Source organism: Balaenoptera musculus, chromosome 4, assembly GCF_009873245.2.
Source record: "Balaenoptera musculus isolate JJ_BM4_2016_0621 chromosome 4, mBalMus1.pri.v3, whole genome shotgun sequence".
NCBI classification, from domain to species: Eukaryota; Metazoa; Chordata; class Mammalia; order Artiodactyla; family Balaenopteridae; genus Balaenoptera; species Balaenoptera musculus.
In genome coordinates, this window is record NC_045788.1 from 27,852,293 (window position 1) to 27,875,931 (window position 23,639).

Sequence of the window (23,639 nt, forward strand, 5' to 3'; positions counted from 1 at the left end):
CCGCCCTCTCTTTTTCTTTGTTTTATTCCCGCCAGCTAGCAGACATTTCTCTGGGAAGTCAGAGGTGGTTTGTGAGAGGGTGCGCGGTGCCGCGGAAGGCAGCCTTTCTCGGAAGACACTGCGAGCATGGTTTTACGTTTTTCTCTTCCGCAGTGGAAACCGGTTAATGAGTGCCAGTGTCATTGGGGTGAAATTGGGAGCGAGGGAAGTCTTCTCTACGAAGGCTGCTTAGGTGGGTCCCTGTGTTTTTGTTGCCCCGCACAACTAGGCTTTAGAGTTGTCTCTGCGAAGCCCCGAGGGAAGGCAGGGAAGAAGACGGGATGCTGCGGAAGGGCCCCAAATCTCTCCCAAGATGATGAAGCAGTAACAGGACACTCGGATTCAAAAGGGGAAGGGGAACATCACATCGTTTATTTCCAAAGAAAATAGCAAGACGGAGCTCCATGTACACAAAAGCCTTTGGAGGGAAAAGGAATCACAGATTTTAATTCACTTGTACATATTTACAGCGAAATTAAACCACAGCTTTCAACTATGTTTTCATTCAACAATCACTTTCAGTCAAATACATGACAACTTTTTTTTTCTTTCAAGTTAGTTCATAATTTAAGGATGCTAAGGGGACAGGTGATAAATCACAAACAGTGTGGCTAGAGAGGGTACCAAATAGTCTAAGATTTCAGTCAGGCGTTCTTGCGTGTGTGAATTACGATTACAAAACATTTGCCTGTCTGTATAATTCACATTCATTGCAATCATTACATTGTCCCATAAATTAGCAATATAAACAAACATATGGGGACCTCCAGTAAACAAATAAAAATCAATATAAGAGACAACATTTTGTAGCAACTATAATAACAGCATGGGTTACAGCTTGGGGAAACTTCTTTACAAATCATTTAGTCAGCACACACGGGGTGGGGAGGCTGGAACATCCTTGTTTATTTAAACCACCTTTAAAACTACATCAGAAGGTTTGGGGAAAGCTGGACGGGTGAAAGTTTCTTTCTTGGGCACAATATGAAATGAAGAACTGCACATGTGGATGGGAGGGGGGCGTTTGCATGCACTTTGGGGTCGTGGACCTTCTGAACTCCAACTGCCAAGATTCTGAAGAAAACAGGAAATTATAAAAATGTCTGTCTCCCTCAAGCCACTCTCCTTTCTATTAATGGCAGAAAGAGCTTGCTGATTGCTGCTAGTGGGAAGAAACACACAATGGGTCTCTTTTTAGCAGAGATTGTCTTCGAAGGAGCAGGAAATAGTAACAATTGCTTGGCTGCAGCCTTGGTTCCAAGGATTCGGAGCAAGAATATTGGGAGCTTGAGGGGTCTCTAGGTGACCTGACTTGGACTAATTGAGTGCAGACCAGAGAAGAGAGAAGCAGACATACAGTGTAGGCTTAGGGTGTATACCCTCTGCCTGCGCTATCTCTGCATTCTTTCCCTCCTGTCCCAGAGCCTGGGCAAAGGGCCCCTCAACATCTGCACACCTCCGCAGGCTCTGGACCTGATGTCTCTGCATTGCTTTTGTTTTTCCCTTAGCAGGACTTGGCCTTAAGTTATCAGTTAGTGTAGTGTGCATGTATTTTTTTTAAAAAAAGTTAGATTTTATCTCTTTAGAAACAGTTTGAAACTAACGGGGCAGAGGGAGTTTGACAGAGAGGAGAACAAATCGCTGACAAAGAACCTTTTACGTTTCATCAGCGTTGTTAGGACGACAAGCAGGAATGTCTCAGATAATAACTCCCACTTCAAAGATTTCTCAGCTCAATAGAAAGCGGACCATCCTTTTTATTCAACCACAAGGACTGGCACTAAAGAAGACTCCACTGTTTGATTTTTTTTCCACCGTGTTTATTTTTCCCCTATTCACTGGGGTACTTGGATAAAATAAACAACAAGACAATTAAGGGAACATGGACTTCTAACTTTCCTGCCATCTTCCCTATCCCCTTGGCCTTGGGCTCTTGAGTCTGTGCCCAGGGCCAGCGCAGGCCTGAGGGGTACCATACACCCCACCCTGCGGAGAAACAAGTTTGGGGGTCTGTGAGAAACTTCCGGGATAGAGGGGCAGAATGGGCTGGGCTGGGGGCCAGAGTGAAAATGTCCCAAAGGCACAGTCTGAACTCCCCAGACTCATCCAGGGTGGCTCCTTTCCTTCCCCCAAGTCCCATTGAAATTCAGGCCTCCAACATGCTCAAGATGCTGAGAGGCACTTGGCACAAAACCGAGCTGGGGATGCTCATTTGTTAAGCTTCTGAGCTCGTCCTAAAGTTATTTACTTCTGACCCTGGAGCCTCTTTAGGGCGCAGTCAAGATGCACGAGTCTGGCTCCTCCCTTTCCCGAAAGCTTCCCTGCTGCCAAAGCGCCCCTCCCCCGCCCCCATCGGAGTGCCAGGTGAACCCCTAAACGCTGGCGAGGCAGGTCCTAAGGAGGAAGTATATACTGGAGAGCACAGTGACAGTATTAAATGGCGTGAAAGCAAAGGTCAGCGCAAATGTATCTTAATAGAGTGTCTGCAGTGAAGTGTGCCGCCTTTGAAGCGGCCGCTCCCCGCGCGCATTTCCATGGCGAGCCTAACGCGGCATGCTGATGCACCGTCAAACTCACACTTTCAACCCCAAAACCCGACTCTTTGAACAACCCGAGCTTGATTAGACCTTTCTCCTTTTCTTTCCCCTCTTACAAACCATTTCCTCGCCTTTAGAAACTCGCCATCAAACCCAAATGCGCCCTCTGATCACCGCAGAAAGCAGAAACAAAGGGAGCTGAGCGGCGATTCAAGCGGCCCTTTTCTTCCCTCACATTATTATCCATTTTTATTATGATCGGGAACAAGTGCCCATTCGCGTGGGTTTTGTTTACCGGAAATTAAATGAAAATGATTTAGTCCGCGTCAAACAAAAATATATACTTGTATACACAAGAAAAAAGGCCTGTTAGACGTAAATATTATGTCCTTAATGAAAAGCCTGGACGGGCTCCAGGCTCGGCCTTTCAGGATTTCAGTGCGACTTGCCCATTGCCATAGAAATCCTAACTTACCATGAAGATGCACCGTGGCGAAGAAACATTGCTTTGTGCGCGGGCCCTTTGATGTCGCAGGCGCAAGATGCGGGCGCTCAGCTGCGCAGGGCGAGATTACCTTGCGAGCAACGCGGAGGACATCTGTAACAAGCAAATGAAAAATTAAAGGCGATTAGTGACCGATTACGCATTTTTATTTTATTTCATTATTTTGGATGGGGGTGGGAGGCAAAATGGGGCCTAGAAATAGAAGAGAAAGAAAGGAGTCCTCTTTGGAGAGGGGGAAATTTTTTAACATCTTCAGAAGAAGCAAGTTCCCCAGATGCCCTCTGCACCTTGGCGGTGGGGCGGGTGTTTCCTGATGGGAAAGAGTTGTTTGCTGCCGACCGCGGGCCCTTGGCTAGGAGGCCTCTGGGCCCTATTGTAGTGGCGGCAGGGCGGGAAGGGGATTGCAGACACCCTTCCACAAGGACGGATTCACTAAGGATGTATTTGGAAGATTCTGGTTTTTATTAGGAGTAATGAAAACAGTCCCTCTCCAGTTAGGACGTTATTTATCTGATGGAAGTGTGCGGCCACGGGACAGGAGTGAGAATCTTCGAATGGTGTCTGAAGGGGAAAGAACAGAAGAAAATCCAGCAGAGTGGCAGAATCAGGGCTTGTTTGCTGGGCTCAGCTTTTTAAATTGAGCTCTTTGGGGGCTCCCCCTAGGTAGGAGTACCACACCCCTACTTATCTCCAAATTCTCAGGGGAGTGGGATGGGTCTACCAAAACTTTCTCCCCCTCCGTTTTATTCACGTCCCCCACCCCACCCCAAATCTTAGCAAGAATTTGGAGCAGCACCATTCTCCCTGCAGAGGGTGACAGACTGGGAACCAGGCCCTGAATTTTTCCCCCCTTGGCAACAATTGCACAGACTTTTTCTCTTCCCTGCCCCCAACATCTGGTTCCTTTTCAGGGGATTTGGTACCCAGCATATCAAATACACATTCAATCTAGACCCATTGGGTGTTTGCCTTTAAAACATTTATTATTGCAGTTCATCTCTTGTTCCCCTCCCCCCGGCCTTTTTAAAACTAAGACCAACATTGTGTGATTTTTGACAAAGACCATCACAGAATTGATGTGATTCGTCCAGACACTGTAGCCTAAGCTGGATCCCTTTGCTGTGGAGGCCTGGCCTCAGTGACATCATTGGCCCATTCTGCACCCTCAATGCCAAGCACCCAAAAGATTCCACAGGCAGCTCCTCAACAACTGTGGGGTGTGAGGAGAGGGTGATTGGTCTGAGGAGGCCTCAGAGCATTGAATCCTAAAGCCCCTTTACCGCTCTTTTGTCTGTAATTCCTGTTGTTTGGACTCCCCTCTTACCCCGAGTATATAATGCATACAGAGCAGACAGACAGGCAGACAGATGTCTCTGTGTGCTTGGGCCAGTCTCTGGGGGAGGGGCATAAAATCCCTAGGGAAGATGCTGAACCTCCCCTCTCTTCCCTATCATCTCCTTTATAGAAGCAGTTGGAAAATTTTGCATCTGGGATTTAAATAGCTGGGGGAGGGGAAGTGTAGGGAGGCAAAAGAGGAAGGAAAGAGGACGGAAGACAACGGCTCAGGAATTCCCTCTGCCACCTTCCCGCCACAGGAACTTCCGAGGAGGCTCCGACTGGGAGCTGGGAACGGAGTAGGGGTGGCCGTCGGGGCGGCCCAGGCCTCGAGGAAAACATTTCCCATTCTGTGAACCACACAGGGACTTTGTGGTGTTACTTTTGCCGACTGCAGTTGCCAAGATTGCACAGAAACTCTCCTAATATGTTTTCTTGTTTACCTTCTGCCTGTCTCTTTTATTTTCTTTACCCCAAACCTGGTTTCAAGCTACCCAGTTATGAGGGCGTCTCGGGGTGGGGGTGGTGGGTGGGTGCTGGATGTGACTGTAGAATCCATATGGGTACCATATTGATATTTTAAGACAATGGACATTATATCAGCATATTCATTGAGCTCTAACAACTATTAGTGGTGACCTTCCTCCCTTCCTGCCTTCCCTGCTTCCTTCCTCACTCTCTCTTCAAGCCTCAATAACCCGGCCTAGACCTGGCAGTCAGGGTACGCGGAAGCAGCAACCACAGCAGCAACCCTAGTACCGAAGGCGGCGGCGGCGGCGGCGGCGGGGCCAGGTGGCGGCGCGGGGCTTGGGGACGCTGCGGGGGCGGGGCCCGCGCCCTGACACACGTACCATTCGCTCAGGTCGGCGCTACGCGCCGCCACCGCCGCCGAGGAGGCCACCGGGGGCTCGCGGCCGAAGTCCGACGAGGGCGACACGAGGGCAGACGGTGTGGCCGAGTCGTAGCCAGAGCTGGGCGGCGGCGGCGAGCGCCCGTGCACCTTCATGTGCTTACGCAGCGAGCTGGGGTGCGTGTAGCACTTGTCGCAGCCGCGCACTTTGCACGTGTAGGGCTTGTCACTCGTGTGCACGTGCGAGTGCTTCTTGCGGTCGCTGCTGTTGGCGAAGCGCCGCTCGCAGCCCTCGAACTCGCACCTGAAGGGCTTCTCCCCTGGTGGAGGCAACGCAGAGACATTAGTGCGCGTGGGCTGTGGCCCCGGCTCGGCCTCACTACCCTACCCCAATTTCTCTGCCATTTTTGGGAAGAGAGCCACCAAAAAATTCGGAAACCTCTTTCCTCGGCGCCGCAAGCCCGGGACCCCTTTCGCCGCTCAGAGCGCGCCCCCTGAGCTCCCTCCTGCACGCCTCCCCCCCTCCCCTTCTCCCGCCAGGACCTGGGGGAGGGGACGGAGCAGGAGCAACAAAGACTCCATCTTAGTCGAGTTTCCTTCCCGGAAAATCCTGATCCACTCCGGTTGTTTTCCTACAGATTTTCTCCACCTGGAGCCAGAAGCACCTTTGCCCGGAGAATAGAGTTGACTGAGGAGCTCGCATCTGCTCAAAATTGCTGTTCCAGCCAAATGTCTTTGCTCCCCACTCCCCGCCCAGCGGTCCACCCCAAACACATCCTGGCCCAAATTGTTTCTTAAAGTAGGTTTTGTGCAAACGCCAAAGCGATGGAATAATTTAAGGATGCGCAGCCGATGCACACGGCATGTGCATAACGTGGATTCGTGCTGCAGGGAAAGGTACTCCGAGCAATTCACTTCAGACGCGATTTTTACGGGGAATGGAGCCCCTCCCCCTTCCCCTCTACCCCCTGAGGGCAAACATTTCGTAGCATTCTTCAAATCTTGCCTAAACCATCCGGGATCCCTCCAGATACTCGCGCCGGCAATAATATTTTATTACGCTGCTCCAGCGGCTTCCCGGAGACTCCGCCGGGGAGAGCCTGCTCTCCCAGTCCGAGCTGACTGTGAGAGGTCGAGCGGCCTCCCTAGTCCACCCATGGCCCACGGTCCGGCCTCCCCAGCCTGAGCCGAGAAACCGGCAAGGCAGGTTCTGCCCGGGCCAAGAGGGATCCGGGGCCATTCCCGCGATCGCACCCGTGGTCGCGGTGGCTTCAGGATGAGCGCAGCTGCTGCGATCAGGCGAGGCCTGGCTCCGCGGACCGGAGGGCAAGCGGGCAGCCGGGGTAGGCCCGGGAGGGGCTCTGATCAGTGGTGTGATGCCCTGTAGAGCCGCGGGAAGGCGCGAGCGCGCGCTAGGGTGGAAATATTGGCCGAGGACAGAGTCCCAATCCGGGAGCTCACCGCCGGCTGGATTTGCTAGCGTGTGGGGGAGGAAAGGACCCCAAGAACCCGGAAGCCCAGGTTCCTCTGGAACTGCAGATGCTAAAGGAAGGAGAGAAAGAAATGTCCGGGTGCTGCAACAAATGGATGCTGCCGGGCGCCCTGGGTTGAGGGAGAGACTACCAAGCGTCTGGCTAAGGAGGGAGAGATGCCCGGCTGGTGGAATGTGCCTTTGTGGTTGCTTCTCCCGCCGCTTCCAAGAAAGATGAGTGCTTTGGGGCAGGTTTGAATAAACAAAGCCCCTACTCCCGAGTCCTTTTGAGGCTTAGGCAGAGTCAGAGGTTTACGCACAACCCTCGCCTCCGCACGGCAGCGGGTTAGAAGCCCAGGGCTCCTGCACTGCGCGGCCGCTGCGTCCTCCCGCTGCAGGAGTACTGTTAGTACAGTGGAACACTGGACAGTGCTGGCATCTGCCGTTTCTCGGCACACCGGTACAGTTTTATTTAGAAAGATGCAGAATAAACCCTATGTCCCTATGTGCCCCTCGTTTTCTCCCCTCATCCCTGTTAGCATCTGCAAAACTAAAACTTTTCTTCCTCCCTTCCTTCTGTCTTTTCTTTCTAAAATCACTTACAAGAACCATGTAATTCAGGACCTGCAAAAGAAAGCAAGATCTGCTAAGACAACAGAGGAGAAATAGAATTTGAGGTTGATTGCCACCCCCCAAGTATCCCCCCCCCAACACACACACACACTTATCCCATCTTGTGACCGACCGCCTTGTTGGACATTCATGTAAAACAGAAACAATGATTTCGTCCCAGACGAGGTACTGAGGCGAAAAAAGCAGGGCACTGAAGGTGATATGGGCAGCCTGGAAGTTCCAAGGCCCCTGGGAAGCCAGGTGAGGCCGCGCCCCCGCGCCCTCCCGGCCTCTCCCCAGCAGCAGGAGGAGCCCCGGACTCCTCGCCTAACTCTGCACACCCCCCGCCCCACCCAACACGCAGCCTCCCGCCCTCTCCCTCCCACCAGATCTGGGCGCTGAGCCCTAGGTGGGTGGGTGGATGGATGTGGAGAAGCAGGGTTGGGCCGGGACCCCGCAGCCCGCCCTGAGTAGCCTGGGCCTGAGGCTGAGTCCTGCAAGGCCCGGGGTCTCCTCCTAGAGCCTCAGCAGCCGCGAGAGGTCTCTGCCCCGGTCCGGCGCCAGGCCCGCCCGACAAAGTTGGCAGTGGCGGGGCGGTTCGACTCGCGCCATTTTCTCGCACTTGTGGCTGGGCCGGGCTGCGCGAGCATTCCGCCCCGGCGCGGTCTCTTCTCCTCTGCCTCGGATCCCAGCCCTCCCTCCCTCTACCGACTGCCTGGGAGAGTGGGGCGAGCCCCCAACACAGGGGTCCCGGAATGGGCGGCGGGCCCGCGTCTCCCTCGCGGCGGCACCATTGTTCCGGGATTTCTGTGACCGCCGCAAAGCGAAAGCTTTCGGAGTGGGATCGGAGCCTCTGCCTCCGAAGCCAGGCCCGGGATTCAGATCCCGGAAAATCTCAACTCCTGAGAAAGCAGCCTATTCGCCACTTCCGCGACTCGAGGAAATGAAACGCCATTAATATTTGAAAAGGCAATTATTTTCCTGTTGAATCGAGAACCGTCTTCATGAATAATTTGTAGTGAGGTCTATTGCCATTTGAGAAACATTTTGTTGTTGTTGTTGTTGTTTTCTCCTCTTTTCATTACTTAGGAGGAGGGTTTGAGGGAAACGCCAGAGCAGGAGAGGCTCTGTAGATTTTTTTTTTTTTTTTAACTCCGGTGATACTGAATCAGGACTGCCAGTGGAAAGGGAAAGGATGCACTTAGAATTCTGTTCTGAATAGACGCAAACCTGAGCCAGCTCGGGCGCACTGAACTTGATTCTCTGCTGTAGGTCGATTGCACTGAGAATTTAACCATTTTCTGCTTCACGGACTTCAAACAGTAGGCCGGCAAAGAGCAGTAAAAGTTTGTTTAAAACCCCCCTGTCATTAAAACTGAGTTCCTACTCTGGCTCAGGACTTCGAGTCTACCTTCGTGGTGCGGGCCGCCAGCTCAATGAATAGGGAGCCTGAGGGCGGCGATCTGGGTCTCACTTCTCTCCTTCTTCCCCTGGATAAAAATCGGAGGGAGGGAGGAGTGGGGGGACAAATGCTTGCGAGAGGTTGGGGGGGGGGATCCCGGAAACAGCTCAGAAAAACTATACATTTCCGAAATAAAGTAGGAGACTTAAAAGTGGACTTTAATCTGGCCTCCGAGTGTGCCAATGTCCTGGCCAGGGACCTTCCCCAAGACTGCAGGGTTTGGGGGGAGAAGGTGGGATTTAGCAAGCTTCTTTTCCGGGTAGTGCCAACCTGGGTGAGTTCTTTGACTCTAATAATTGCTGATGTTTTCACCAAGAATAGAGGTGCGTAAGGCAGAGTGCCAGGGAGTAGAAGTGGGGCACCAAGCTGGAACTTATTTCATCCTCTCTGTCTCTCCCATCGGTCCCCTTCTCCCGCACCCAAAATGGAAGAGGGGAGATGTTGACTTCTTAAACTTTGAGGAAGCGAGGGCAAGAAAACCCTAGCTAAGAAGAGTACAAACATCCGGCTGCTAAACTAATTAATGTAACTTCACAGGCTGTTCTGGGAAGTGTGAAAACTTTCTCCTTGCAATTGCATTAATTAGAGATGCTTCTGGCCAGAGGAGTTCAACTTCACAGGCTTTTGAGAGGGCTCATTTTCTTTCTGTTAACTAGAACTAACAGATGTGGTTGACACATGTCCCCATTTCACTTAACAGCTCAGTAAATGACATTTAAGGTGAATGAGTCTCCTTGGGTCTCTGCTAAAGCAAAAGGGAGGGTTTGTGAAACGTCCCGAGTGTGGGTCACCAAGGCTCCAAAACAGGGGCAAAATTAGCCCATGAGACCCTCAAATACTAAAGAAGTCACTAAGGGCCTGGTGCACTCTCACTTCAAGTGGCAGTCAGGTTGTCAGGCTGACTATTGGAAGAGTGCACCTCACACAATTCCAAAGGGACAGGGAAAAATTAAATTGTTCCTATGTCTTTACAACTTTGGGGAACAGTGCCCTTTAAAATACCTTAAAATCAAACTCCGTTAAGCAGGGACCACACATTTGCACACACAGAAACCCGAGCATCCCCTTCACAACCCCCAGAGCAGAAATCTCATACTATCCTTCCCACACACAGCCTCAGGAAACTTCTGTGATTCTAATTGAAGGGCATAATTAATATTTTATGAACTTGGCTCATGGAAACACCAAAATATCCCCCCTCTCCGCCCAGGTGGAACTTGAGGAAATCCAGCTCCGAGGGCCCGGAAGAGGCCCCCTGCCTCCCCAGAGGGTCCGAACGAGACAGACAGTGGCGAATACTGACCTGTGTGAGTTCTTTTGTGTATTTTGAGATTTTCTGATCTAGCAAAGACTTTCCCACACCCCGGGAAAGGACAAGGGAAGGGCTTCTCGCCCGTGTGCACGCGGATGTGATTTACAAGTTTGTATTTGGCTTTAAAGGGCTTGCCCTGGCGCGGACACTCCTCCCAGAAGCAGATGTGGTTACTCTGCTCAGGGCCTCCGACGTGCTCCACGGTGACGTGCGTGACCAGCTCGTGCATGTTGCTGAAAGTTTTGGAGCAGAGGCGCGGGGGTGCGGGGCCGTCGGCCGCCAGCCACTTGCAGATGAGCTCCTGTTTGATGGGCTGGCGCATGTAGCGGAAGAAGGCGCCGGGACCGTGGGGTGCGGCGAGGTTCATGGTCAGGTTCATGCCCCCGTAGTTGTGCAGGGCTGCGGCAGCTGCCAGGGCGTCGCTGCGGGCCACAGGTCCCGGCGGGAAGGGTTCGGGCCGTGCGTACATGTCTCCGGGGAGCCCCAGACGCAGGAGTCCATTCAAAGTGCAGCTAGGGGAGACCTGGGGAGGCTGCTCGTGAAAGCCCGGTAACACCGAGGGGCTGGAGGCGGCAGCGAGCTGGGGGCCATGGTGTCCGGAGCTGCTACCTGTTGTTGAGACAAATAGCGCGAGTGAGAACGGGTGGCGAGGGCTGAGCGTCCTACCCGGCCCCAGGGGGCAGGCCCAGCCCAGCCACACCACGGCCTCGGCGGTCAACGCCGGCACCGAAAGCCAGACTGCGGCGGCAGCGATCCGGGTCGACAACGCGAGGCCAAGCGCCTCCACCGCGGTCCGGCTGGGTGGCTGTTCGGTAGAGCCCCCTGTCGCTTCATGAGCAGGAGAGTGATGGTGGCGGCGGGGTGGGTGGAAGGGGCAGTGGGGTGCGCAATGCTGAGGCTGTGGGTTGCTGGGTGTCCCTGGGCTCTGCTCCAAAGGGGTCCGACTGGCGCTCCGAGCGCGCTTTGGCGGCCAACTCCCCCGGGCCCTCGGGGCCGCGGAGCCCTGCGGGGGAGTGGAGGTGGGGGAAGTGGTGATGTTGTAGGTGGTGGTGGTGCCCAAGAGCTCCGGCCATATGTACGAATTTCAGCGCCCAGCTCGGCTGGGAGAGGGAGGCCTGCTGCATCCCGGCCGGGACTCCCCGGAGCTCCTTAGGTCGGGGCGCTCACGCCACCGTCACCTGACAGCGGGGAGGGGTAAGAACAGCCATAGACAACTTCTGCAAAGTTCCCCCCCATCAAGTTTTGGGTTGTGACTTTTTTTTCTCCCTCTCTATCAGTCTTTAATGCCTACTTGAAATCCTGTACACTACAGAGGCAGCAGCGGGGCGCGTGAGGAAGTGAATAGAGATTCGGGGCCGTGGCCCGGGCCCGCCGAGAGGAACAATCGCCTAGGTCGCCCATTGGCCCGCGTCCCGGTCCGACGTCAGCGATGACAGGTCCCTCAGCACGGGGACACACACACACTCACACGCACACACACACGCAGAGTCACAACTGCTCCCGCTCCCTTCCCCACCCCCCAGCTCGCGCTTCTACTGCACATGCGCTCTGACCCGGGCACGGATTCTTTTCTCTACTCGTGAGCCCCCTCCCCCTTCTCTCCCCGAAAGCTGGGCAGATCTGCTCTGCCTCGCCGCTCTTGGAAGTGAGCGGGGCTGGGTTATGCCTCCATTCCCCACGGCTTTGGGGAGGGGGCGTTGCGCTGCACGTAATGTCCTTCCGGGCAGACCGGACCCCCCAGCCCTGCCGGGGCCGATGGGCAGCACCCGGAGCGCGGGGACTGCGGCCTGCTTCGGCAGCTTGTCCCGGGAGTCGGGAGGAGGCGAGGGCCGGGATCCAGGGAGGAAAGGCGGCTGCAGACTAGGAGGCCAGGAGCGGGGGAGATCCTAGGCTAACAGCCCTTGCGCCTAATTTTGTTTTCTCGCTTTTCCAAATTTTCTCGCGTCGCTCAGCTTTCTCGCTGTCGCTCTTTCCCTAGCTCTCGCTCTCAGTTCCACGAACCCCCTGACCACACTTCGCCTTCCTACTTGGATCCTTTCTTCTCCCCTCCCCCTCTGTCTTCTCCCCACTCCATTCTTCCCACTTAGCCTTGCCGGCCCCTCCTCCCGGGTGCCTGGAGCGCCCAGAGACTGGCGGACCCAAGAATCTGGCCCTGAGCCGAGCCCCAGGACGGGGCCGGAGACGGTGATGACCTGGGAGAGGCTGGCTTCGAACCCACACCGCCCGCCCAAGAGGGCCTAAGAATCCTTCCCGCCGCAAATCACACCGACCCGCGGGCGACGGGCCAGAGAAATAAAGGCGAGGGGAGCGCAGCGAGGAGAAGCGGGTCCTCACCCCAGGTCTCTCTCCCACTGTCAAATTGCGGTCCTGAGCTCTGTACCCTGCCGCCGGGCGGAGCCTTTGGGAAAGGGAACTTTAGAATCGTTTCCACTTTGAGCTCCCTCTGGCCACTTGTTGCCCGCGGCCGGAGTCTCTGTCTCTACTCGCTTGCCTAGAGCCGAGGCCACCTTTCCCGGCCCAGGCTGTGAGAGCGACCTCGGGCCACGGCCTCCTCTCGCGGGATGCCCTCCCGGGCTGCGGGTTCCGCTTTCTTGGGGTGGGGATCGGCCGGTGGAAGAAACCTTCAGTTCTGGACCAGCCGAGTGTGGCATAAACAGGGGGGAGTGTCCTTTGTTTGTGCCGACCGGCTAGGGCCGGCTGCATCGCCCGGCGATTTAAAGTGCTGCTGGCCCTCAAGCCTGCGTTGCACTCAGTAGCCGAAAATGCCAACCTAAGTTCTCTCGGGGCTCCCCGGCAGCCATAGAAAGCGCCCTCAAAGCAGTGAAAGACTTGGGTTTTTAAGAGAAGTTTGAAGGATTGAGTAAAAGACCCCGCTCCCCTAGCAGAGGTGAGAAGTTTGGACAGATTACAAGGAACTCTGATGAAGTTGATTGAGCTACCCCAGCCATCTCCAGCACCAAGAACTATTCTTAAACATTTCCTGGTCAGTAAATAAGGGTTTCTTTTAAATTTTTAAAAATAATTAACTTATTTATAATGGTTGGCAGATTCTTTGAGCCTTTCTTCATTTAATGCATTGTTCCTGGCTCAGGGCCGCAATTTAGCGAGGGATTAACTTCCACAACAATTTTCCTCGGCTTTGACAAGTCCAGGTCTTTTTGCTCCTCCGGCCGGAAGAGCTTAAGCAAGCTACCAATAGATGCTGAGTTAGCATAAAAAAAAAAAAAAAAAGTTGAAGGAGAGCATTTGACAGCTGAAGCCCTTCTGCTCTGGAAACCAAGGGCTTCCACACAGCAGTGTTGAGACTAGACTTGGAGGATTTGTCTCCTTTCCTGGCTTTCACCCTCTCCCACACTCTCGCTTTCTGGGATTTATCCCCTTTGCCCACAGGTGCCTCCTCTCTGTTTTCCTGTCCTGTTTTCCCTTCCTCAAAGCGCTGGTTTCAAGGCTTCTCACCACACAGGTGTCTCTTGAATGATACAGTTGTCTAGGCAAACCCATGAAGGGTTCTGAAAACAACAAAAACCAAAACAAAAAACCAAACCAGTATATTCCTCTTTGGGACCCCTTGCCCAGCACTTTCTCCTAACCATTCATCAACACAGACCTTAGTCAGCTCCTCCTGCAGCACTGAGGCCTAAGTGCGGGGGCACTGATGCAGTAGTCCAACAGTGAAAATATTTTCTTTCCCTTCCGAAAGTTGGCAATCTACAACCTACTGTTCAGGATGTTTGTCAAACTAACCATCTACTTTGGCTTCCATTAAAACTCTGATTTGGGCTTCCCTGGTGGCGCAGTGGTTGAGAATCTGCCTGCTAATGCAGGGGACACGAGTTCGAGCCCTGGTCTGGGAAGATCCCACATGCCGCGGAGCAGCTGGGCCCGTGAGCCACAATTACTGAGCCTGCGTGTCTGGAGCCTGTGCTCCGCAACAAGAGAGGCCGCGATAGTGAGAGGCCCGCGCACAGCGATGAAGAGTGGCTCCCACTTGCCACAACTAGAGAAAGCCCTCGCACAGAAACGAAGACCCAACATAGCCATAAATTAAAAATAAATAAATAAATAAATAAAAAATTTAAAAAAAAAAAAAAAACTCTGATTTGCACAAAAACGAACCACTTAATATATACACCGTGACCACACCCGCATCAAAAGCTTTGAATAACAGTACAGAACAGGAGTATTCAAGTTGTTTTAGGTTGTGGACCCTTTCGAAACCTGGTGAAGCTAGTGAACTTTAATAATCCCGTGCCTCTTGCCCACACTCATAATAGAAGAAAGCTATAACATTCCATTAGAAGGTGGCGAAAATAAAGATGCATTTTTTCCCATCCAAATTTGTGGGACCCCCCCCGCCCCGAATTCTAAGCACTGATTCCACAGACTCCAAGGATAAGAAGCAGAGGTTATATACAATAGACTGTTACTGCACTACACAGTCTCTCTTGATAAGTTTACCCTTGAAAAGCTTTGAACATGTGTATGGCTTTTTGTGCCAACAGTGGAAGGGCAGATACATCTGATTCAGCCAAATTCACCGACAGTAACCTGGCCCCATAGAGCTCCTTCCCAGATGCAGACTTCTTTTGAAGCACTGAAAACATCTGGACCCATCCTGGGGAGATGCTTCTTGAATAGTCAGGGGTCAGTTGACCTAAGGTCACTAAGGTTGCCTAATCTTTGCAAGTGCCTTAGAGCCACGTGGTTCACACCTTGGTTGGCTGAACACAGCAATGGAACCAAGCATTCTCCCAGAGGGACATTTCCTCAGGGACAGAGATAGGGAGAAAAAAAAGCCATTTTACTCACTAATATTTATAAACAGGGAACTTTGGGTGATTACATAAGGGTCTTCAAGGCGTATCTCTGAAATAAGCCCCAAAGCAGTATCCAGCTTATCACAGATGACAGATGGGGCACTGACGTTAGTGAGGCATATTTTAGTTTTCAGGGCCATTCCTTTGAGTCTTCCAGTGCCCAGGTAGCAAGGAGTCCAGGTTTCATTGACTATTCATTGGGCAGGCTAAGTAGTGGTGTCCCTCAGTGGTGCTCAAAATTTTTCTTTCAAAAGTTATCTCACCACACTTACCCCCAATACCAAATGTTTGGCTGAACCATTCTATTCCTAACCATGCTGGGGGTTATGGCATTGTTGAGTCCACATTTCTGCTTGATTTGCAGAAAAAGAGAGATACATTTGCAGCTCAGAGATCTTCAGAAGAGTTTCAAGAACCACTGGGGGTTTTCATGGGGGCCTATTTGGAGCAAGTTCCACCACCAGACTCCAAACAACCCTCCAGACCTCAGAATCATGCCCTAAGCACCTTTGTTTACCTCAGCTGTGACAAAGCAACATCATAAACTAAAGTAATTTCCTAGTCCTGCTGTATAGAAATATATTTTGGTGGTCCTACCATCTGTTATAGCTCCTCACATCACTGGCTTAAGTGGGGGAATGTCTGACTTCCCTTCTTTGGAAAGAAAACAATGGGGGAGATTTCAGATCAATAGCTGGGATATTTTTTCCATTTTCATCTTTTCAACAATGCTAAATGATGATTATCTGTTGCAGCTTATGCCTGAGCCAGGACCCCAGAAGCTGAGGGCCACTGTACAAAGCCTGGCCAAGCACAAACCTTGTTGCATGAATATTGTGCATCTAGGTCTGCAGTCACTTGTTCAATCCTTTCTTCCCTGTTTCTGGCGAGGGTACCATCCAAAACAAGGGGGCAAATCCCTTCGTAGGCTACTCGCAGACAGAGTTCAAGATTCCTATAGTGAGAGGTTGTCTCTAGTCTTGCGGGAGAAAAAAATAACAACTTAAGCCCCAGGAGCCTTCCACAGGTCCATGCCCACATTGTACAAAGGAGAAGGGATCTGTCAGGATTTTGAAGATAAAGGAAGATATTCCTCCCCTCTTCTATGGAAGTTTGGGCTTTAATCATCATTAATGGAAGTACGTATGAAAGAAAATATGCTTGGATAAAATTTAATTTCCCAGCAAACCATCATTTGACAAATGATTAGGAAACATTGCTAAAGGATCTTCCAGAACAGCACTGAGGAATTAAAACAACGGAATTTACATAATAACCACATCTCTCTAGGGAATTTGCCATCAAATCATCCCAAAATAATAGGAGAGAGTCATTTCCTAAGTTGTCCATTTAACTTTTATTAAGAAGGTTGCATTTCCTACCAACAAGGGAATACCTTGGAGGCAACCGTCAGCTGGTGGTGTAGTTGAAATGAGGGAAACTAGATGCCTGAAAGGGGAAACACCCAACCCTAAATCATATGCTTATTCTAAATGGAATATTAAATTAAATTCTTCACAATGAAGGTATTCCTGACAGAGCGGCTGTCAGTCACTCCCTGTTCAGACACCACATTGTGGGAACATCGTGGTTGCCACATTGCGGAAGGCTGGTGTCCCTGGTAAAGTTGATGCATATCATGTAAACCCCATCACCAAGATCAAAGTCTGCTCCTTTCATGGAAGCCAATACATGTCAAACCTCATTCCAATCAAATCGTCCGGAAATGAATTCAAGATGAATATGTCATAGAATAATGTGACAGTGGAACTGCAGAAGGTCAGGGGTGGTTGTTTCAATGAGAGAGTCGTCAAATATTAATTCTAGAACGTCCAGATGAGTAGACATTGAGGGGGCTTAGCTGGCTGCTGGTGGGACGTTGTGTCGCTGATTTGTGTGCAAATGCATCAAACACCAAGGTGTTGTTCTAGGTTTCATTGGAATTCAAGAAACACCCCCAAACTCACAACCAACGTAACCAAAAGACCAAAAACACATACGAAAATAACTTCCTACTTAAAAAATAACTTCAGCAAACCAATATTCAAAAGAGGATATTAACTTACTTGACTCTTTCAGGGCGTTTCGGTAAAGCCGCATTCGTTTCCTCATCACTAAAGAAGTCTTGTATCTCATTTTCTGACTTTGAGCCTGTTTGGGAAGAAAAGAGAGACAGTCAGTAGCTAAACGATTTCCTACATGCTCGTATGGCAAGATTGTGTGGCCTGAATGTATGAGTGAAAGAAAGTGTTGGTCTGAAGACCTTTTCAGTGTTTTCTTTGACTATTTTCAAATTTGGAAGTGAAAGAAGAGAATTCTGCTGGGAACTACCCATATTTACTGCAAAATAATATGTCCTGGGTGATAAAAAATATTAAAAATCATCATTTCCCAACTAGATTTTTATCCGTAACTTATTTGTGGATCTCCCTTACAGGTAGAGTTAAGCACACTTTCAGTCAGTCAGTGTTCAAACGTCTCTCACTCCAGAATTTAAACATTTTTATCTGAGAAGCCCCCATCATTTTAAGTTCATTAATTAATTGAGTTTAGTGAGAAGGAGGGCTGGGTGTCCTCTGGGAGGTTAGCAGGTTAAAAATTGAGTTGTAAGTGTTGGAACTGATAGGAGAGGAATTTCTTTGCAGGCATGTAGCTCCTGTTGTGCCCAAAGTGATGTGGAATCCCTAACCCTCACATGGCTTCCGCCCCCTCACCCATCTGGAAGCCATCGCAGTTGGTTTTTGAAAGTGAATATAAAATTCATCAGATTGGGGTGGGGGGGAGATTATTTCTATCAATTGGTCCTGGCTGTCCACATTTTTTAGTTAAGCAGCTTAGAAATAACCCACCCCCACCCCCAAAATATTTGCATTCCTTATCAAATTCACTTTTTGGATAGAGCTACCCAGCCTTTGGTCATCTTAAAACCTTAAACTCATCTTGGGGACTTCTGCATCTGTCAGGCAAAGCTGAAAGCAGTGGAACAGCCAAACAGAGGCGATTCACCCAGCCCCAAACCTCAATTTGGCCTAGAAAGACAAACAGTCATTGAAAAGGTCTCAGCCTGGACAAACACAGCAAGCTCTCTGTCAATGAGGACGTCTGCCTGTCTTGACACTCCAGCCCACAGAACAAGCAGTTGTTTAACTTGTTGAACCACAGGCCAAATCCAAGTGGGCCTCTGCTATCTCAAAGACTTTCCAGTTCTCTATGCTCAAAGATCTCTTTCTCTCTCCCTCAACCCCCAACCCGGGCTTGAACTAGCTTAGGTATTTTCACCTTTCACTCTCCCTTCTTTTCTGGGTCCAAGCCTGAGGGGTGGGAGTAGGGGTTTAGACTCACCTTTTCCCAGAGGGTTTTATTTATTTTCGATTCTTTCTAACCAAAAAGCCCCAAAGGTAATAAGCTCCTTCCCGCACAAATCAGGAAAGAAAGAAAGCCCAACTTTGCATTCCTACAGAAGGGCAGCGTGCTGGGTGTCCTTGCTCTAAAATTTCCTCATGGCAGGATGTCTGGCACAGGAAAAGTCCTGGTTGGTTGGAACTAATAGAATTTACTTTTTTGCTTCAGAGGGAAATGGGTGTGAGTTTCCCTAAAGAACTCTGTCCACACCTACAATGCTGCTCGAGCCCTCCCTTTAAGAGGCCTGGGTCACTTCTATCCCCAGGTCCTGACAATCTTTTGTGCATTATAAACCCACAGGCATGCAAATAAATGTCTCAGAGGCTGGACTTCAGGCAGGCAACTGGGACCAACCTTAAACTGCTCCTGTAGCAGCTCCATCACCGGGCCTGTGCATGGAACCCGGGTAAATATCTTCTCCTTTGGTTCAAACTCTGACCCCACTTAGCAAGCCAGTCATCTCGCTGAAGGAGGGGTGAGAGAATCTAGGAGCAGCCCCTGGGCCCCTGGACCTGAGATCCTTGCCAACCCAGGGATATAAAAGCCCTGAAAATGCTCAGCTTGGTTTTCCCCGAATGATTGCTCCTGACTTGTCTCCTCACACCAGCCCTGGGCACTGAATCACCAGTCAGGAGCACAACCTGGAGACTTATTGGAATCTGCCTTCTTTCCCTTGAGACAAGAAAAGTGTGCCAGTGAGCTTCAGTAATTGATCGTGCTGGGGGAGAGCTATGAAAGTGGGCCAGTGGGTACAGGCAAAAGGCATCATTTTTCTTTTGGGGGAACACCAAGCCTGCACATTGTGGGGTCGCCCTAACAGGCGCAGGCCTGCCCAAGGTCAGAGGTCATCTTCAGCCTGCTTCCCAAGCCAGCGACTTCAGTCCCCGAGACTTCCCCGCTGCTCCACACTGATTAACCCGCAGGAGCGCCGGCAAAGTCATGCCCGCCTCTCGGCCACAGCTCAGCCGGCGGGGCGGGTGCAGAGCAGGGGCCCGTCAGGCTGTCTGGGAGCTCCCTGGCTAAAGGCAAAACGGCTCCGGCCTCTGCCCGTGGCCTGCTGTCACCAGCTGCACCCGGAACCTCCCTGACTCCCCTTCATCGGGCCCTCAAACACCAGGAATTTGGGCTTTGAGGCTGGGCTGTGCAACGGCCGTTTCTCATTCTTCTGTTCCCTAGAGGGAAAAGCTGAGGTTCCTCCAGCTGGGGGCTGAAGACTGGGCGACCTCCGTGTGCCCAGAATAGAATCTGCGTTAGTGGGTCGCTTGAAGGACCAGCCTGGACATTTAACCGTCCCTTTGAACCCCCCCCCCACAAAACTGCCCGCGGCCAGACAGAGGAAGGGAACATGGTGCCTCTTCGCAGGTCGCTCTGAGGCCAATGCTGTCGGAAAAGGGGTAGAAATATGACCTTGCGATCCAAAGGGAGTTTCCTGCAGACGGTGCAGGCCAAGTTGCAGCCCCTCCAACGCCCCTTCTCCATTCCGAAGACCTCGCTGGCTCCCAGATGTCCCCATGGACCATTCATCAACCCCAAACTTTCCCTTTGGGGCAGTTCTAGCTTTCTTTCACAGCCTGACTCTGTTCCCGCCCCACTTGTCCCTAATTTCCAGGGCCTCTATGTGTCTAGGGTAGTGGCCAGAATCCCAGGTAGCTACGGCCTTCTCCTTTGAGACCTAGTCATAGCCCTCGTTCGCATCCTGGAGAAAGAAAGTCAAGTCCCAAACCCACAGCCCGCGGCGCGCAGAGAGCGGATCTCAGCGGTCAGTGTCCTGAGGCAGGACCAGACTGCACGAAGGCGAGGATGCGGGCCCCGCAGCTGACCCAGCCGGCATCCCCCGTCAGGTTGCGGTGGGGAAGCTCCATCATCTTGCTGCCAGCCGGGGTAACTTGGCTCCTTTGACCCTGGAGAGGGGAAGCCGAGTCTTTCCCTGCCATCCTCGCGGGGGCAGGACGGAGAAGCGGTCTGCAGGGGCCCCCTCCTGCGCGGGCCCAGCTTACTCGGGGCGAGGGAAGCTCTGGGCCATGACTCCCCTTCTTGGGCCAACGGTGGGACACCCAGGAGATTTACAAAGAGGGGAGGGAAGGCGGGCAGGCAACAAGCTGCCCTTGGTCCGCGTGCCAGTGGGAGCCCCATTCGTCCCCCTTGCACCGCCCCCCAGAAGAAGGGATGGACTCATCTCCAGCGTAGCCTCTCGGCGGAAGGGCCCCCTCCTCCCCTCAGTGTCAGCGGGGTGGTGCCTGTACCCACGGTTGGGGGGCTACGGAGGGAGGGGATGGGGGAAAAATCTAGCTGGGCCTCTTACCCCAGTGGGGTTTGGGTGCCAATGGCCGCGATAAGGGTGCTTCCTACCCCGCTGCTGGGGGTACAGGTCCGGTCTGTCTGCCCCCCGGACTCACGCACTTACCCCGCTCCACCTGTTGCCGGGATCGCCTCATTTCTGCACATCACTTTGAGGTGGCTGAGGGGGACCACAAAACCCTCCAAGCCTCTCTTTTGTGGTTCCAGCGAGGCGGTCATCTTTCATTTCTCCTTTTCCAGCTTTCGGGAAGCAGTTAGGGAATGTATGATGAAGCAGAAATGAGCCGTCAGGATGATATTTTAATGGCTTATATGTCACGTTGGTGCATGTGGCTTTGAACTGGAGCCGCTTGCGTTTCCTGCAGAGAGCGCCGCAAATCCCACTTGATAACTTCTACAACCCACAACTTTTTTTTTCTCACATTCACTCTTACTCTGTATATTTGGACGCGTTTCCTAAAAATACCCTCTTGTCAACGTCCCCCTTGGATATTCCACGAACAGGAGAGGAGAGGACTGACTTTTCTTTTTTGAAGAATTATTTCCCCTCTCCCCCTCCCAACGGCGGCTACCCTTCTCCCCTCAGGTCCCCTCCCTTGTTTTTTTTTTTTTTTTTTTTTTTGAAAGGCAGGAGAGGTGGGTTCAAGATTTGTTCTCCCTGGTGAAAGCAGTACAGCCTCTAGAGAAAGCTTCTCCTTGCAGATAAGAGTTTTACAACGGCAGTGGAGGCAGGATCCAAATTTCCCTTGTAGGCAGCAGAAAAGACTGAGTGGCTCCGATATATCTTTTTTAAAAACAAAGTATATAACATTTTTTTTTTAAACCACCCTTCAAGCCCCAGCCCTTTGCCTTCATTCCCCGTCCTGGTTCCACTCAAAGCTGGCAGGGAATTCGGGGGCTGTTGCACTCAGACTTGTTGCTGGGGACCGAACATTTGATTTTTTTTTTCTTTCTCAAATTTCTATTTCCCAGCACAACAAGCGCAAATGCTCAGCCAGTTTCCTTCAGACACCAGGAAACCATCCCAGCTAACAGAAGTCCAGTTTTGAGCAGGGAGAGCCCAGGGAAAGGGCAGCTCAGCTCGCCAGCCCCAAGCGAGAATCTAGTCGATGAAAAGACCAGGAAACCAGAAAGGAGGACAGGCCAACGCTGACCCTGCCTTCTTCCAGCCTGTGCAGCCCGAACAGGCGACTGGGCAAAAAATGTTCATTTTCATTTTCCTCTCGCCCAGGCACTGGTGAGTTTCCTAACGGGGCCGCCTGTGAAAGGATGAGTTGAGGTCTCTTTGTCTGAGAAAAGAGTTTAGGGCTGTGATTCAGCTGCAAAGAAGCCAAATGAAGTTAGAAACAAAGGGCAAATTGAAGGATTCCGACTCTTGGCTTTTTGTGTTTTCCTTACTAGAAAATAATTAGACCTAATGAATATGCAGACGCTTCAGCTAAACCCTCGGCCTGGGCTGCTGGGTTTTAAACAGAGCTGCGGAGAAATGCAACCTTCATCCCCCAACCCCCCGCATCCGCATGCATTTTTTGAAATGCATAAATGTTGCTCGCCTTAATTGATTGAGTCACAGGGATTTTTTTCCCCTGCTTTTAAGTGCCATACTCCTCTACCTTTCAACAATCATTTTAATATATAGTCAATGGCTCTTTGTGGACGGGACAAAAAGCAACTACGCGCAGTTGTTGAATAGACTTTGCGCTGGGCAAAGACAGGTTAATCGAGGGCCGCATCGCGAAAACAAGCGAGTGTTGTATGTTTGCACTGAATCCAAATGTCTGCATTTTCCTAACTAAATCAAAGGGAGTGTTATTTCTTTTTCTGCTCACTCATCTGAAGGTAAGTAAATTTTCTCTGGCGATCAAAAGCCTGGTCGGCAACAAAGACCGCGCCCGCTTTTTCCACCGTCCTGGTGTGGCGAGTTGCGGAATTTCAATAACTGTGACAAGGGTGACTGATTTGTGAACTAGAAAAGGTTTGAATGTCACAAAATTTACATTGGTCCTATCTATCGGAGATTTAAATACCAAAAAAAGTATTCGGGGATTTCTAGGGAGCTTTGGGCAGTCCTGAAGAACAATGGCGTGTTGGGAAATTTACAGTTTTACCTGAATGAAAGGGGCCAGGGTTGGGAACAGGAGTGCAGAGAGAGGGGTTAGTGGGGGCAGACAAGGGAGACTAGGGAAAAGGGAGAAAAGAAAAGAATATCACAGGAAAGGAAAAAATAAAAATTCGGCAACAATGTTTTCAATTTGCTAAAAAAAAAAAAAAAAAACCCACAAAAACAAAAAACCCTGAACCTGGAAAGTTGGAGCTCTCATCCACCTGTGCTTATTTTTTGGGGGGGAGGAGGGAGCAGGAGGTCTGATTGATTTGATAACAGTGAGAAAATCGAGGCAACCGGTTGTCCTGAGAAATCACATTTCTGGTAAAGAGAAAGTGGTGTGCCTGTGTGCTCCCTAGATCTTAAATTATAAACAGGAGGGGGACGAAGCAAGAGGGAAGCGAACTTCAAAAGGAGCAAATAACAAAAGCCTCCTTTGCTGCCCTTCAAGGCGGGGACGGGGGAAAGAAAGAAAAGAAAGTTGCTGAATCGGGACATTCTGGAAGTGCCTTAGCTTAGTGTTTACCAGCCCCATCCCCGCCTCCTGTTCTCGGAGACGCCCGAAGTCGCTAATCGCTAAGCTAAGAGCAGGTCTGAAGAAGGACAAGATAGAGAAAGAGAGATGGAGAGGGAAAGGGAGAGGGATACGGATAAAGAGGAGAGAGAATGTCTATGAATGCGAAAAGGAAAAGAAATCGTGGCAAAAATTTTTTTCCATAAGAAGAGGGAAAAAATTTGGCTAAAAAAAAAGTTGCTACTCCTGGCAGCCCTGTTTGTCAAAAGGGGATGTCAAGCGCTTTACAATACCTGGGATTGATGAGGCGGGCGGGCCAATGAAAGGCGCGCGGCGCCTCGGCGCGCCCTCCGTTGGCGCGGCGGCTGCGGGCGGGGGGAG

The 23,639-nt window shown here is 51.3% G+C and overlaps 1 protein-coding gene across 5 annotated transcripts; it reads right to left on the bottom strand.

Moving 5' to 3' along the window:
* Positions 1-390: 390 nt before the first annotated feature.
* On the bottom strand, positions 391-23,639 carry ZIC4 (Zic family member 4). 5 transcript variants are annotated; one of them, XM_036850525.1, is made up of 5 exons: positions 20,747-23,639; positions 17,007-17,091; positions 10,115-10,732; positions 5,268-5,586; positions 391-3,174 (listed from the first exon to the last, which is right to left on the bottom strand). In XM_036850525.1, coding segments are annotated over exons 2-5 (1,008 nt in total). In that variant the 5' UTR covers positions 17,077-17,091; positions 20,747-23,639; the 3' UTR covers positions 391-3,173. The 5 variants fall into 5 exon arrangements, with proteins under 5 accessions (XP_036706420.1, XP_036706423.1, XP_036706422.1 ...); XM_036850528.1 differs by lacking the exon at positions 20,747-23,639 and adding an exon at positions 20,070-20,492; XM_036850527.1 differs by lacking the exon at positions 20,747-23,639 and adding an exon at positions 20,066-20,492.